Genomic DNA, 16425 nt, shown 5'->3' on the forward strand with positions numbered 1-16425 from the left:
TATATCCTCAGTGTATGACCCCCATATGTGCTGTATACATTGGTATAGGACTGTGTGTGTCTTGCAGTGTTCGGCCCATGTAAGGAATGACTCGGCTGACACAGTGATATGTGTGAACATAGTTTTATTTCCTGTGTATTGGATTCGGATCACATGTGAGGAGGAAGTTTGGAGCTGCCAGGAATTCTCTTGCCGTTCAGCGCGGCGTCTCGGGTTTCTGGCGGTCACACGTCCACATCCGGCGGCGCGGCCCCTGCCAGAGCCCAGGAAGCTGCTCAGTTCTGGACGAGAGAAAGCACCAGGATTAACTCTGTTAGTTTCATTGAGCAGCATACACACCAAGCCCCGCACACAAACACCCTGTGCCCCTTCCCCATATCTTGCCCCCCCTCCCCATATCTTGCCCCCCCTCCCCATACACACACACATACCCCCCCCCCCCCCCATACACACACACATCATGCGGCACACACCTGGGAGGACCAGACTACCAGCGCTCCGTCCATCCCGCCGCTGCTGAAGGTGGAGACGCCGCTCAGGTCACTGTCCACTGCTGATAACTGGCTGCAGTAGGAAAGAAAGGTGTCAGTGCTGTTGCAATGTGGAGCCATATGTTGGGGTCATGCAGTGTGGAGTCATACGTTGGGGTCATGCAGTGTGGAGTCATACGTTGGGGTCATGCAGTGTGGAGTCATACGTTGGGGTCATGCAGTGTGGAGTCATACGTTGGGGTCATGCAGTGTGGAGCCATACGTTGGTGCCATGCAGTGTTGAGCCATACGTTGGGGTCATGCAGTGTGGAGCCATATGTTGGGGTCATGCAGTGTGGAGCCATACGTTGGTGCCATGCAGTGTTGAGCCATACGTTGGGGTCATGCAGTGTGGAGCCATATGTTGGGGTCATGCAGTGTGGGGCCATACGTTGAGGGCATGCAGTGTGGGGCCATACATTGGGGTCATGCAGTGTGGAGCCATACGTTGGCATGATGCAGTGTGGAGCCATACATTGGCATGAGGCAGTGTGAAGCCATATGTTGGGGTCATGCAGTGTGGAGCCATGCAATGGGGTTATGCAGTGTGGAGCCATACGTTGGCGTCAAGCAGTAGGCAGCCATACGTTGGGGTCATGCAGTGTGGAGGCATACGTTGGGGTCATGCAGTGTGGAACCGTACGATGGGGTCATGCAGTGTGGAACAGTGTTGGGGTCATGCAGTGTGGAGCCATACATTGGGGCCATGCGGTGCGGAGCCATACGTTGGGGCCATGCGGTGCGGAGCCATACGTTGGGGCCATGCGGTGCGGAGCCATACGTTGGGGCCATGCGGTGCGGAGCCATACGTTGAGGCCATGCGGTGCGGAGCCATACTTTGGGGCCATGCAGTGTGGAGCAGTGTTGGTGTCATGCAGTGTGGATCCGTACGTTGGGGGTCATGCAGTGTGGATCGTACGTTGGGGTCATGCAGCGTGGAGCCGTACGTTGGTGTCATGCAATGTGGAGCCGTACGTTGGTGTCATGCAGTGTGGAGCCGTACGTTGGTGTCATGCAGTGTGGAGCCATACATTGGAGTCGTACGTTGGTGTTATGCAGTGTGGAGTCGTACGTTGGTGTCATGCAGCGTGGAGTCGTACGTTGGTGTCATGCAGCGTGGAGTCGTACGTTGGTGTCATGCAGTGTGGAGCCGTATGTTGGTGTCATGCAGCGTAGAGCCGTACGTTGGGGTCATGCAGCGTGGAGCCGTATGTTGGGGTCATGCAGTGTGGAGCCGTACGTTGGGGTCATGCAGCGTGGAGCCGTACGTTGGTGTCATGCAGTGTGGAGCCGTATGTTGGGGTCATGCAGTGTGGAGCCGTATGTTGGGGTCATGCAGCGTGGAGCCGTACGTTGGGATCATGCAGTGTGGAGCCGTATGTTGGGGTCATGCAGTGTGGATCCATACATTGGGGTCATGCAGTGTTGGGCCCCCCTCCATACGTATAGCGCGCAGGTGTTGGGGGTCCCTGGTGCTGGTCTGCGTACCACCCACCTGATGCTGTTCTGGTGCAGTGTGCCCACCTCCTCACCCTCACTGTCTTGGCCAGCCTTGCGATCCAGGTTGCGGAAATGCTGCATAGCAGAGGTGGCGGAGCGCGTTACCTGCTTCTCTGACTCCATCTTACTGATCAGCTCCAGCTGCCCGGGGCCGGAGTAGGAGAACAGATAGGGGGCGCAGTCATGTCCCTGCGGGAGACAAGAACACTACTATGTATGCTCTGCTTGCTGTTACTGAATGGACATGTACACTGGTTACACAGTGACCTAGTCCTGCAGCCACAGCTGAGGGTTTGTTACAATGCAGCGGTGTAGTCCTGTATCTGCTCCATGTTGCACTGAACATTGTAGCAGCCTCTCAGCTGTGTGAGCAGAGCTGTGTCAGAGATGCCAGCAATGCAGACAGGCTTAGAGTAGGATCAGGCAGCTGAGGGGTTAAGTCCGGAGTCACCCGGAACCTTCTGCTGATGTCACAGACAAGACAGAGCAACAAATCCAAAATAGCGACAGTGTCAGCGCCAAAACGGGAGAAGGACTTACAGCCGCAGCCAGCCGCCGCTCATTCACAAATAGCACAGCCAGGAAGGGGAGATGGTGCGTCCGCAGAGCCGTCACCCTGCAATAGAGACGACAGGAGAGCTGTGAACAGGTGGCGGGACTCAGGAGTGTACCACCTGCAGCCCGAGCCCCACACTGTAACATTATAAGGAGATTACAGGTCACATCATACAGGACCCCCCACCCCACTATACCGTTATAGGAAGATTACAGGTCACATCATACAGGACCCCCCACCCCACTATACCATTATAGGAAGATTACAGGTCACATCATACAGGACCCCCCATACTGTAACATTATAAGGAGATTACAGGTCACATCATACAGGACCCCCCACCCCACTATACCATAATAGGAAGATTACAGGTCACATCATACAAGACCCCCCACCCCACTATACCATTATAGGAAGATTACAGGTCACATCATACAAGACCCCCCACCCCACTATACCATTATAGGAAGATTACAGGTCACCTAATACAGGACCCCCCACCCCACTATACCATTATAGGAAGATTACAGGTCACATCATACAGGACCCCCCATACTGTAACATTATAAGGAGATTACAGGTCACATCATACAGGACCCCCCACCCCACTATACCATAATAGGAAGATTACAGGTCACATCATACAAGACCCCCCACCCCACTATACCATTATAGGAAGATTACAGGTCACATCATACAAGACCCCCCACCCCACTATACCATTATAGGAAGATTACAGGTCACCTAATACAGGACCCCCCACCCCACTATACCATTATAGGAAGATTACAGGTCACATCATACAGGACCCCCCACCCCACTATACCATAATAGGAAGATTACAGGTCACCTAATACAGGACCCCCCACCCCACTATACCATTATAGGAAGATTACAGGTCACATCATACAGGACCCCCCACCCCACTGTAACATTATAAGGAGATTACAGGTCACATCATACAGGACCCCCCACCCCACTATACCATTATAGGAAGATTACAGGTCACATCATACAGGATCCCCCATACTGTAACATTATAATTCGATTACAGGTCATCTCATACAGGATCCCCCATACTGTAACATTATAATTCGATTACAGGTCACCTTATACAGGATCCCCCATACAGTAACATTATAATTCGACTACAGGTCACCTTATACAGGATCCCCCATACTGTAAGATTATAAGCAGGGGCAGAACTACCGCCGCATCGGGGGCCCGTGGCGCAGGCCCCCGGAGCTCACATAGCCTACAGCACCCGGCGGCCGAGCAGGCCTCCCGGGTGCCGCAGCTGTTTGAGATGTCCCGGCACAGGTGACGGGCTCAGCGTCCGCCAGGGCAAGTACTTCCGGGGCAGGGAGCATCTCTAACAAACGCTCCTGTGCCGTGCCGGAAGTACAGGCTGGGGGCGGACGCTGAGCTCACTGGTACCTGTGCTGCCTGGGATAGGACGGGACGTGCGAGATTGCCGTCCCGGCAGCACAGATACCAGTGAGCTCAGCGTCCGCCCCCAGCCTGTACTTCCGGCACGGCACAGGAGCGCTTGTTAGAGATGCTCCCTGCCCCGGAAGTACTTGCCCTGGCGGACACTGAGCCACCCTGATCCCGGGAGAAGACAGCTGACGTGGAGTTAGGTGAGTTTTGGGGATAATACAGGGGGGGGCATCTATGGGGGATAATACAGGGGGGCATCTATTGGGGATAATACAGGGGGCATCTATTGGGGATAATACAGGGGGGGGCATCTATTGGGGATAATACAGGGGGGCATCTATTGGGGATAATACAGGGGGGGGCATCTATTGGGGATAATACAGGGGGGCATCTATTGGAGATAATACAGGGGGGCATCTATTGGAGATAATACAGGGGGCATCTATTGGGGATAATACAGGGGGGGAATCTATTGGGGATAATACAGGGGGGGCATCTATGGGGGATATACAGGGGGCATCTATTGGGGATAATACAGGGGGGGGCATCTATGGGGGATATACAGGGGGCATCTATTGGGGATAATACAGGGGGGGCACCTATTGGGGATAATACAGGGGAGCATCTATGGGGGATATACAGGGGGCATCTATTGGGGATAATACAGGGGGCATCTATTGGGGATAATACAGGGGGAGCATCTATGGGGGATATACAGGGGGCATCTATTGGGGATAATACAGGGGGCATCTATTGGGGATAATACAGGGGAGCATCTATGGGGGATATACAGGGGGCATCTATTGGGGATAATACAGGGGGCATCTATTGGGGATAATACAGGGGGAGCATCTATGGGGGATATACAGGGGGCATCTATTGGGGATAATACAGGGGGGGGCATCTATGGGGGATATACAGGGGGGCATCTATGGGGGATATACAGGGGGCATCTATTGGGGATAATACAGGGGGGGCATCTATGGGGGATATACAGGGGGCATCTATTGGGGATAATATAGGGGGGGCATCTATTAGGGATAATACAGGGGGGCATCTATGGGGGATATACAGGGGGCATCTATTGGGGATAATACAGGGGGGCATCTATGGGGGATATACAGGGGGCATCTATTGGGGATAATATAGGGGGGCATCTATGGGGGATATACAGGGGGCATCTATTGGGGATAATACAGGGGGGTCATCTATTGGGGATAATACAGGGGGGGCATCTATGGGGGATATACAGGGGGAATCTATTGGGGATAATATAGGGGGGGCATCTATGGGGGATATACAGGGGGCATCTATGGGGGATATACAGGGGGGCCATCTATGGGGGATATACAGGGGGGGCATCTATTGGGGATAATACAGGGGGCATCTATGGGGATATACAGGGGCCATCTATGGAGGATAATACAGAGGGGGGGAATCTATGGGGGGATATACAGGGGGCCATCTATGGGGGATATACAGGAGGGCCATGGACCAAGGGGGATGGACAACACACACACGGGGGTAATTTATAAGGGGCCAACACAGGTGGCATCAGTAAGGGGGAATACACATAGGGGCATATACTATAAGGGGGTCACGTAGTGTCAGGGCTATCCACTACAGATGTGCAGTTTGTATAGTGAGGAGGATGGTGCCAGAGTGAGGAGACTAATATGTCTGTCTGGCAGATTCTGTGGATTTGTGGCTCGGAGAAGTTCTCATAATGACCCAGGACGGATGGAGAAGAAAATGAAAAGGAAACAACTCCAATCAGAGAAGACGTCCCCTGTGAGTGACTTAATATAACTGTACTATAATTTATATGGTGTACAAAACCTGTGTAGAGCTGAGTGGGCTGATGACATAGTGGTCGATTGAGGGGGGGGGGGGGGGCAATCAAAAGTTTGCTATGGGGCCCAGCCATTTCTAGTTACGCCCTTGATTATAAGGTGATTACAGGTCATCTCATACAGGACTCCCCACCCCACTATACCATTATAAGGAGATTACAGGTCACCTTATACAGGATCCCCCATACTATAACATTATAACTTGATTACAGGTCAACACATACAGGATCCCCCGATACTGTAACATTATAACCCTATTACAGGTCATCTCATACAGGATCCCCCATACTGTAACATTATAATCCGATTACAGGTCATCTCATACGGGATCCCCCATACTGTAACATTATAACCCTATTACAGGTCATCTCATATGGGATCCCCCATACTGTAACATTATAACCCTATTACAGGTCATCTCATACGGGATCCCCCATACTATAACATTATAACCCTATTACAGGTCATCTCATACAGGATCCCCCATACTGTAATATTATAACCTGATTACAGGTCACCTTCTTTACTGTGGTCTTATATAGGGATTATAATGCATTGTGATCTGTTTCTTACTCTTTGTCATGTGCAGAGTCGGCCACATAGACACTAGAGTTATGATCGACCCATGCCAGGCACTGACCACTGGGAGAGAAACTGATGCCATGCACCCAGCCGCCATTTTCCCCTCTCTCATACAGGAGCTCCCCAAAAGGCATCTTGGTTCCCCACAATGTTGCACTCGGTTTATCTTCAATTTCCTTTATATAAGCAGAGAAAATTCTAAAAAAGATGATGGAGATTTAAATTAGTAAAACATGGAGAGATTTTACATATCAGCATCATTCAGGAGTCATAAAGAGATCCGTCATATATAAGCATTAATGAGGAGATCCTGAGATCTGTCATATATCAGCATCAGTCAGGAGTCATATAAAGTATCTATTATATATCAGCATCAGTCAGGAGTCATATAAAGTATCTATTATATATCAGCATCAGTCAGGAGTCATAAAGAGATCCATCATATATAAGCATCAGTCAGGAGTCATAAATAGATCCATCATATATCAGCATTAGTCAGGAGTCATAAATAGATCCGTCATATATCAGCATTAGTGAGGAGATCCTGAGATCTGTCATATATCAGCATCAGTCAGGTGACACATAGGGATCTGTCATATATCAGCATCAGTCAGGAGTCATAAATAGATCCATCATATATCAGCATCAGTCAGGAGTCATAAATAGATCCATCATATATCAGCATCAGTCAGGAGTCATAAATAGATCCGTCATATATAAGCATTAGTGAGGAGATCCTGAGATCTGTCATATATCAGCATCAGTCAGGAGTCATAAAGAGATCCATCATATATCAGCATCAGTCAGGAGTCATAAATAGATCCATCATATATCAGCATTAGTGAGGAGATCCTGAGATCTGTCTCATCAGCATCAGTCAGGAGCCATACAGAGATCAGCATCAGTCAGGAGTCATAAAGAGATCCATCATATATCAGCATCAGTCAGGAGTCATAAAGAGATCCATCATATATCAGCATCAGTCAGGAGTCATAAAGAGATCCATCATATATCAGCATCAGTCAGGAGTCATAAAGAGATCCATCATATATCAGCATCAGTCAGGAGATTTGTTTTTTAATGCAGGGTGAATCTTAAGTTAAAGGGGTTTTTATTTAGGTAATGACTAAAGGAGGTAGTGGCCGCCCCATCACCCGACCAGATGTAACAGCCATACATGTAACACATAGTGGGTGTGGACCCAATGTGTTACTCAACCGGTTTGGCTTTGGGCTACACACAGTCTAAGTGCCCTCTATGTCTTCACCCGTTATCCGGCTACAGGATGTGGAAGCTGGACTTCTGAGGCCAGAGGGCACCAGGTCGCTCCATAAGTGTGGTTCCACAGTGATCAGCAGCTGGACCCCAAGGGGAAGACGGACTTGGTGAAAGGCATTGGGGAACAGACAGAGTATTTGTGGTTAGTAAACTGGGTTGTCAGCAGGAGAGTCAGCGCAGATCCAGGGATGAAGCAGGAATGGTAGGGAGACAGGCAAGAGATCAGGACAGGTGGCGTCAGAGGCAGGTCAGACAATCCAAGTCAGGAAAAGGAGAGGCAAATGGTACAGACTGGGGTCAGACAGGAAATGTAATCCGGATAACAGGCACAGATCAGGAATACAACAGACAGACACAGTTGCCACGTATGCTGGAATGCAACAACGCTCAGGCAGGGAGGGGCAGGTAGCTCTGGATTGGCAGATGGCAGTAGGATGGGTCCACAGCTGCCTCTATAAATCCAGAGCAGTTGGCCACATGAACACCTTCATGGCCAGAGGCACCATTGCAGTAGGGACCAGAAGGAGGAAGAAGACTCCGGAAGACAGGAGGACAGACAGCCCCAGGACCAGCACGGAACACAGCAGAGGAGCAGACTGGAGCACAGCCATGTGGAACGGAACTCAATATCGTGTCAATAGGAAAATTAGTGTCAGCAAAAAGAAATGTAGGTGTCATAAATAAATAATTGTTTTTCCACTAGGCTATATACCCATACTTGCCTGATATCTGGAAGAAATATTTGTAATGGAAGACCAAAGATGAATAGACAAGTCTTACTGCAGTATCAGCAGGAGTCATAAAGAGATCCATCATACTGCAGGATCAGAGATCTGTCCTATATCACCATCATACAGAGATCCATCATATATCACCATCAGTCAGGAGACATACAGAGATCCATCATACTGCAGCGTCAGTCAGGAGACATACAGAGATCCATCATATATCACCATCTGTCAGGAGACATACAGAGATCCATCATATATCACCATCAGTCAGGAGACATACAGAGATCCATCATACTGCAGCGTCAGGAGACATACAGAGATCCATCATACTGCAGCATCAGTCAGGAGACATACAGAGATCCATCATACTGCAGCGTCAGTCAGGAGACATACAGAGATCCATCATATATCACCATCAGTCAGGAGACATACAGAGATCCATCATACTGCAGCGTCAGGAGACATACAGAGATCCATCATACTGCAGCATCAGTCAGGAGACATACAGAGATCCATCATACTGCAGCGTCAGTCAGGAGACATACAGAGATCCATCATATATCACCATCAGTCATCAGACATACAGAGATCCATCATATATCACCATCAGTCAGGAGACATACAGAGATCCATCATACTGCAGCATCAGGAGACATACAGAGATCCATCATACTGCAGCATCAGTCAGGAGACATACAGAGATCAATCATATATCACCATCAGTCAGGAGACATACAGAGATCCATCATACTGCAGCGTCAGGAGACATACAGAGATCCATCATACTGCAGCATCAGTCAGGAGACATACAGAGATCAATCATATATCACCATCAGTCAGGAGACATACAGAGATCCATCATACTGCAGCTTCAGGAGACATACAGAGATCCATCATACTGCAGCGTCAGGAGACATACAGAGATCCATCATACTGCAGCATCAGTCAGGAGACATACAGAGATCCATCATACTGCAGCATCAGTCAGGAGACATACAGAGATCCATCATACTGCAGCATCAGTCAGGAGACATACAGAGATCCATCATATATCACCATCAGTCAGGAGACATACAGAGATCCATCATACTGCAGCATCAGCCAGGAGACATACAGAGATCCATCATACTGCAGCATCAGTCAGGAGACATACAGAGATCCATCATATATCACCATCAGTCAGGAGACATACAGAGATCCATCATACTGCAGCATCAGTCAGGAGACATACAGAGATCCATCATACTGCAGCGTCAGTCAGGAGACATACAGAGATCCATCATACTGCAGTGTCAGTCAGGAGACATACAGAGATCCATCATACTGCAGTATCAGTCAGGAGACATACTAGGGAATACAACCTGCAATGGAAGTCACAGCTGCCAGCAGCTAACAGGATGTTGTTTGGGTGCCAGGTCAGGCTCAGGACAGTGGAACGAATAGATTTCTTAATATGTTTGCTGATCCACCTATAAATGTGAGAGAAGACACCTGCGTCCATTAGTTGGTCCTCAGATGACCCACGTGACAATGTGAGAAATGAATGCAGAGGAGATCCCAGAGATCAGGAGCTCAGAGATGACCCCAGAGATCAGGAGCTCAGAGATGACCCCAGAGATCAGGAGCTCAGAGATGACCCCAGAGATCAGGAGCTCAGAGATGACCCCAGAGATCAGGAGCTCAGAGATGACCCCAGAGATCAGGAGCTCAGAGATGACCCCAGAGATCAGGAGCTCAGAGATAATCCCAGAGATCAGGAGCTCAGAGATGACCCCAGAGATCAGGAGCTCAGAGATGACCCCAAAAATCAGGAGCTCAGAGATGACCCCAGAGATCAGGAGCTAAGAGATTACACCAAAAATCAGGAGCTCAGAGATGACCCCAGAGATCAGGAGCTAAGAGATTACACCAAAAATCAGGAGCTCAGAGATTACCCCAGAGATCAGGAGCTCAGAGATGACCCCAAAAATCAGGAGCTCAGAGATGACCCCAGAGATCAGGAGCTAAGAGATTACCCCAAAAATCAGGAGCTCAGAGATGACCCCAGAGATCAGGAGCTCAGAGATGACCCCAAAAATCAGGAGCTCAGAGATGACCCCAGAGATCAGGAGCTCAGAGATGACCCCAGAGATCAGGAGCTCAGAGATGACCCCATAGACAAGGACTTCAGAGATGACCCAGAGATCATGAGCTCAAAGATGACCCCAGTGATCAGAAGCTCAGAGATGACCCCAGAGATCAGAAGCTCAGAGATGAACCCATAGACAAGGAGCTCAGAGATCAGAAGCTCAGAGATTACATCAGAGATCAGCAGCTCAGAGATTACCCCAGAGATCAGCAGCTCAGAGATGAACCCATAGACAAGGAGCTCAGAGAGTACCCAAGAGATCAGGAGCTCAGAGATGAACCCAGCGATCAGGAGCTCAGAGATGACCCCAGAGATCCGGAGCTCAAAAATGACCCCAGAGATCAGCAGCTCAGAGATTACCCCAGAGATCAGCAGCTCAGAGATTACCCCAGAAATCAGGAGTTCAGAGATGACACCATAGATCAGGAGCCCCCCATCTTGTCCCCTTTTTCCCTTCTTCCCTCCTGTCACATATATAAAGGTTTCCAGTATGCCCCCCTTTCCCTTCTTCCTTTCAGGCTTCACAGATTAACCATGTGCTTTGGGGTATTTTCCAGCAGGTCTGACATATCTGACATTGCTTTGCAATGGGGAGAGATCTTCCAATCAAGGCCAGTGGGATAGGGAGAGGTCCCCAGAGACCACCTTGATGATTCTTGGTTTCCTGGAGCTCTAAGTAATCAATTATGGGATTAAAGGGGTTATCTAGATAAATCCTGATATTTTTCTAGGGTCATAATAAAAATAAAAAAAAGCATACTTACCTACCTAGATTGCCCACAGGTCCCACCCTGATTTCTTTCAGTCTTCTGCTCATTATACTGTGATAACCCAATCAGAGAATCACTGATCATATTGGTGTCCCGCCTCAGTCAGTGATTGGCAGAGCAGGCTGTCACTCCTGAGAAGAGTCAGTCTCAGAAGTAGATCGGGATGAGAGGGAGAGAGGAATCCAGGTAGGTGAGTATGCCTTTTTTTACTTTTACAATACCCCGAGAAAAAAAATAGTGAGAAATCCAGAAAGCATCATGAACGGCCAAACTCCTGCAAGGTGTCTACTCCTGGTGAACTTTCTAACCTTCACTACCTAGCTTAGAGGCTGCAGGCTTCTCTTTCCACCTCGAAGAAGAAATATATTCTGTGGCCTCTGAGAGGAAGTAATTGTAAAGTCAGAGAAGAAAAAACGTACAAGGGACTCTTTGTCGAATCCTGCGAAACTGCACCTAAACCATTGTGAGCTTTCTTACCCAGTGGGAACCAACTTTGATAGATAGGGATAGAGGCTATTCACAATGAACACCATGGGCACCTGATTACCATCTATCAGACAAGCGACACGGGTGTGCCCTGGGGCAGGGACTATATTTATATATGTGACCCAAGCCGAAGCTGGGAGGTATAGGTCGGAGCAAAGACTATGTACACTGAATACCACGGGCACCTGATTACCATCTACTCTACACACTACACAGGTGTGCCCCAGGGCTGAGACTATGCACACTGAACAATATGCACACCTGATTGTCATCTACCAGACACGCTATACAAAGGTGCCCCAGGGCAGAGGCTATGCACACGGAACACCACGAGCACCTGATTACTATCTACCAGACACGCTACACAGGTGTGCCCTGGGGCAGAGACTATGCACACGGAACACCATGAGCACCTGATTACTATATACCAGACATGCTACACAGGTGTGCCCCGGGGCAGAGACTATGCACACTAAAAACCACAAGCACCTGATTACTATCTACCAGACACGCTACACAGGTGTGCCCCAAGGAAGAGGCTATGCACACTGAACACCACAAGCACCTGATTACTATATACCAGACACGCTACACAGGTGTGCCCCAAGGAAGAGACTATGCACACTGAACACCACAAGCACCTGGTTACTATCTAATAGACACACTACACAGGTGTGCCCCAAGGAAGATACTCTGCACACTGAACACCACGAGCACCTGATTACTATTTACCAGACACACTACACAGGTGTGCCCCAAGGAAGATACTATGCACACTGAACACCACGAGCACCTGATTACTATCTACCAGACATGCTACACAGGTGTGCCCCGGGGCAGAGACTGTTATTTCCAGCCCCTTACTACTACTGTGGAGATCAGGAAGTGGACATAAGGCTCAATGGCCGCCACTCACCAGTTATTCTCCTTCTCAAAGTAACAGATAGAGATAGTCAGGGAGCCGCTGCCCACGGCGATCTTATTCTCCTGGGGTGACCACTTGACGCAGGTTGCAGCTCGGTTGATACGCAGCAGGACGAGGGTGGGCTTCCACACCCCATCCCGGAGGGTCCACACATAGGCATTTCTGTCCACCGCACATGTCACAATCTGATTAGAGTTGGGGGCCCAGTCAATCCCTGAAACACATGAGGAGAATCCCCTTTAGAATAACTTCCCTCCTGTTACCCCATATACAGGGTGTGGGCTCAGGGTCCTGATGAGTGGTCCTGAGCAGACATGGTGGACACCCCCAGTGGGGAACCCTTCTGGCTTGTCTGCCGTCTGGCTACCACAGGATCACACGGAGCCCACGCTGTCCGTGCTGCCCCCCATGTACCCCCCCTATAGTCTGAGCGCCATCTCACCTGTAATGCGCCCGTTGTGCTCCCGCAGCTCATGGATCTGGCTCCACGTGTCATCTATCTTCTGGTAGATTCGTACCAGGTGATTATTGGGGCTGATGGCAACTTCTACATAAAGAAGAAAGAAACAGCAAAGAGTTCTAGTACAAGACTGGTACACTGTCACGGAACTTCAGAACTTATTGTAAAAGATCTGTGCATCTGCCTGAAAAACATGGATACAGCCATAGGCGGTATCCACATTTCTTCAGAACTCCATAGGGCTGCATCCAACTTCTACAGTCGCCGATAATCTAATGTTTATGTGTACTGTATACATATATATATATATTAGTGATTACTCACGGGATCCATCCTTGTTCCAGGCATGACAAGATATGGGATCTGACCCGAAACTGTGGAATGCCATCAGTACACGACACTGCAACAAGAAAAGTGAGAGTCTCATAACCAGATCACCCCCCATTGTCAGTCACGGGATAAAATGCTACAGGCACTGACCCCCTATGGCCAGTCAGAGGATAGAATGCTATGTAAGGGTTAACTGATGTCTCTATTGATGTTGATTTCCTGCCACTGTCTGATGATTTCTTCTTTGTCCAATCCGTGAGCAACCGGCCTCAGGAGCTACTGCCCAATGCCTATTGTCCAATCAGATCCCCCCATTAGCCAAGGTTATATATAGTGGGGTTGGCAGGTCTGTAGTTAGTTGTTGGTGAGTTTAGCTTCAACAGAGAGTGCAGAGTTGTGTGTATGGGGAACAACACTACAGAGAGCCTGCTGAGAGACTGTCCTGGGACTGGCCAGGCGGCCAGGGCCCATGTGCTGGACTAATCTCTATTTCTTCCTATACCCTGATTACTTAGCCTTGTGCAGCTAGAGCACCGTGTGGAGGGACTGCGTTGAAGGATGGGGCCAAACCTATTCACACTGGGAAGCTGTTCTCCTCTTCTACTCCCTCCGATCGCTACTCAATTTTACTGAGTTATCGTACAAGCCAGTGGTTTAGCTAAGTGTATATGCCAAGTCTCTACCGCAAGTTGCTAGAGTGACCCTCAAGGGTCTCCTGGACAACTAGCTTTACCCACTAGGTGGGCCTGCAGTCCCTGATTGTGTGTCACTCTGTGCCCAAATGATAGCATAGGTTAAGTGATAAGATGCTGAAAGAGGGGGAACGTTATATGTGCAGCTGCATAGCTTTGTCATTACAGCGGGGCGCATATTCATACAGATCCCCGCTCCCAGCATCTTATCACAGATGCTGGCGGGGGGCACTCTGTTACAGGCATTCCACATCTGTGTTCCGTGCGGAACACGGCCTAAGTCTTATCAGAGACTTTGTCGTTCCTCACTAACTGCAATGACTATAACTCCTAGCATCCCCGTGTCGGCCTAGTGTATCCAGGGGTGACCTTAGGTGGTCCTACTCTAGGCAACAGTTGCAAGTACCCTTTGGCCCTTCCTAACATCTGCCCCCATGGGTCGCTGCCATAGCCATCTGTGCTCCCAGTGGCTGCATATATACACTACATACCTCTGTATACAGTTATTATACATGAATATATAACCCCAATACTATCCTCTATGCACTGTATATACACCACATACCCCTGTATACAGCACTATACACATATATAACTCCATTACTATCCGCTATACACTGTTTATACACCACATACCCCTGCATACAGCTACTATACATGTATATACAACCCTAATACTAACCTCTATATACTGTATATACACCACATACCCCTGTATACAGCACTATATATATATATATATATATATATATATATATATAACCCCAATACTATATATTACTATATAGGTCACATACCCCTGTATCACTAATACTGCCCTCTATATACTGCAGCATTGTGATTCCAGCACAGGAGCTGATATTATTCCTGGAATGTTACCTACAAGCCCCGGCACATTCTTCATCACAGAGACACAAGACATAGAGCTCTATTCTGCAGATCGGTAGAGAGGTTAGTGGTGTAATAATCTGCAGGATATATCACTGTGTATCTGTCAGGAGATAGAGAGGACAGAGCAATGCTCTGTAGAGAGGTCAGGGGTGTAATAATCTGCAGGATGTGATATCACTGTGTATCTGTCAGGAGGTAGAGAGGACAGAGCAATGCTCTGTAGACAGGTCAGAGGTGGAATAATCTGCAGGATATGATATCACTGTGTATCTGTCAGGAGGTAGAGAGGACAGAGTAATGCTCTGTAGAGAGGTCAGAGGTGGAAAAATCTGCTGGGTATATCACTATTAGGGATTGTCCGAATCCGCCGAGGTTCGGGTTTGGCTGAACCCGAACGCTCGGCATCGGATTCCCGCTGGCTGCACGCTCCGTGCAGCGGGCGGATACAGCGGGAGGACCGCCTGGAAAACTGGGATACAGCCTATGGCTATGGCTGTATCCCAGTTTTCCAGGCGTTCCTCCCGCTGGATCCGCCCGCTGCACGGAGCGGGCAGACAGCGGGAATCATTACTGAGAGTTTGGGTTCGTACGAACCTGAACCGAACCAGGTTCGGACCATCCCTAATCACTATGTATCTGTCAGGAGGTAAAGAGGACAGAGCAATCTTCGGTAGATGGGTCAGGGGTGTAATAATCTGCAGGATATAAGACATACCTGATGACAGGAGGCAGGAGACGATGTGGCGGGCTCAGGTATGCGGCTGCTCTGGGCTCTCAGGTGGGGACCGGTATGTGGAGGGGGAGGAGGGTCACAGCCTATAGGGGAGGACAGATCCATAATAGTTATAGACACATTCCTGACAGTGTAGGGTTATGTATATATTTGGTTCTTAAATCCTGAAAATGAGAAAAAATGAAGATTTAAAGGGGAAAAAAAAGCAGATAACTAATCTGGGTAAAGCAAGTCCTTACATCCAGCAGTCAGAAAGAGCGACTGGAGACTGTAAATGACTCTCTATGCAGAGGACTGGAGACTGTAAATGACTCTCTATGTAGAGGACTGGAGACTGTATATGACTCTCTATGTAGAGGACTGGAGACTGTAAATGACTCTCTATGTAGAGGACTGGAGACTGTAAAGGACTCTCTATGTAGAGGACTGGAGACTGTAAATGACTCTCTATGTAGAGGACTGGAGACTGTAAAGGACTCTCTATGCAGAGGACTGGAGACTGTAAAGGACTCTCTATGTAGAGGACTGGAGACTGTAAAT

General features: G+C 48.9%; 1 protein-coding gene and 1 long non-coding RNA gene across 2 annotated transcripts; one reads left to right on the forward strand and one right to left on the reverse strand.

Annotated features, from left to right (window-relative positions):
* Positions 1 to 107: 107 nt before the first annotated feature.
* Positions 108 to 15929, reverse strand: LOC138772023 (actin-related protein 2/3 complex subunit 1A-A-like). The gene is made up of 10 exons (XM_069952099.1): positions 15868 to 15929; positions 13564 to 13639; positions 13222 to 13326; positions 12771 to 12993; positions 9832 to 9939; positions 6453 to 6659; positions 2571 to 2646; positions 2026 to 2219; positions 474 to 564; positions 108 to 281 (listed from the first exon to the last, which is right to left on the reverse strand). The coding sequence occupies exons 2-10, from the start codon at positions 13625 to 13627 to the stop codon at positions 276 to 278; spliced, it is 1074 nt and encodes a 357-aa protein (XP_069808200.1). The 5' UTR covers positions 13628 to 13639; positions 15868 to 15929; the 3' UTR covers positions 108 to 275.
* LOC138772024 (uncharacterized) lies at positions 4166 to 14326 on the forward strand. The gene is made up of 3 exons (XR_011359696.1): positions 4166 to 4226; positions 5718 to 5817; positions 13584 to 14326. It is a non-coding gene; the product is annotated as an uncharacterized lncRNA (long non-coding RNA).
* Positions 15930 to 16425: the final 496 nt, after the last annotated feature.

This window comes from Dendropsophus ebraccatus, chromosome 14 (genome assembly GCF_027789765.1).
Source record: "Dendropsophus ebraccatus isolate aDenEbr1 chromosome 14, aDenEbr1.pat, whole genome shotgun sequence".
NCBI lineage: Eukaryota > Metazoa > Chordata > Amphibia > Anura > Hylidae > Dendropsophus > Dendropsophus ebraccatus.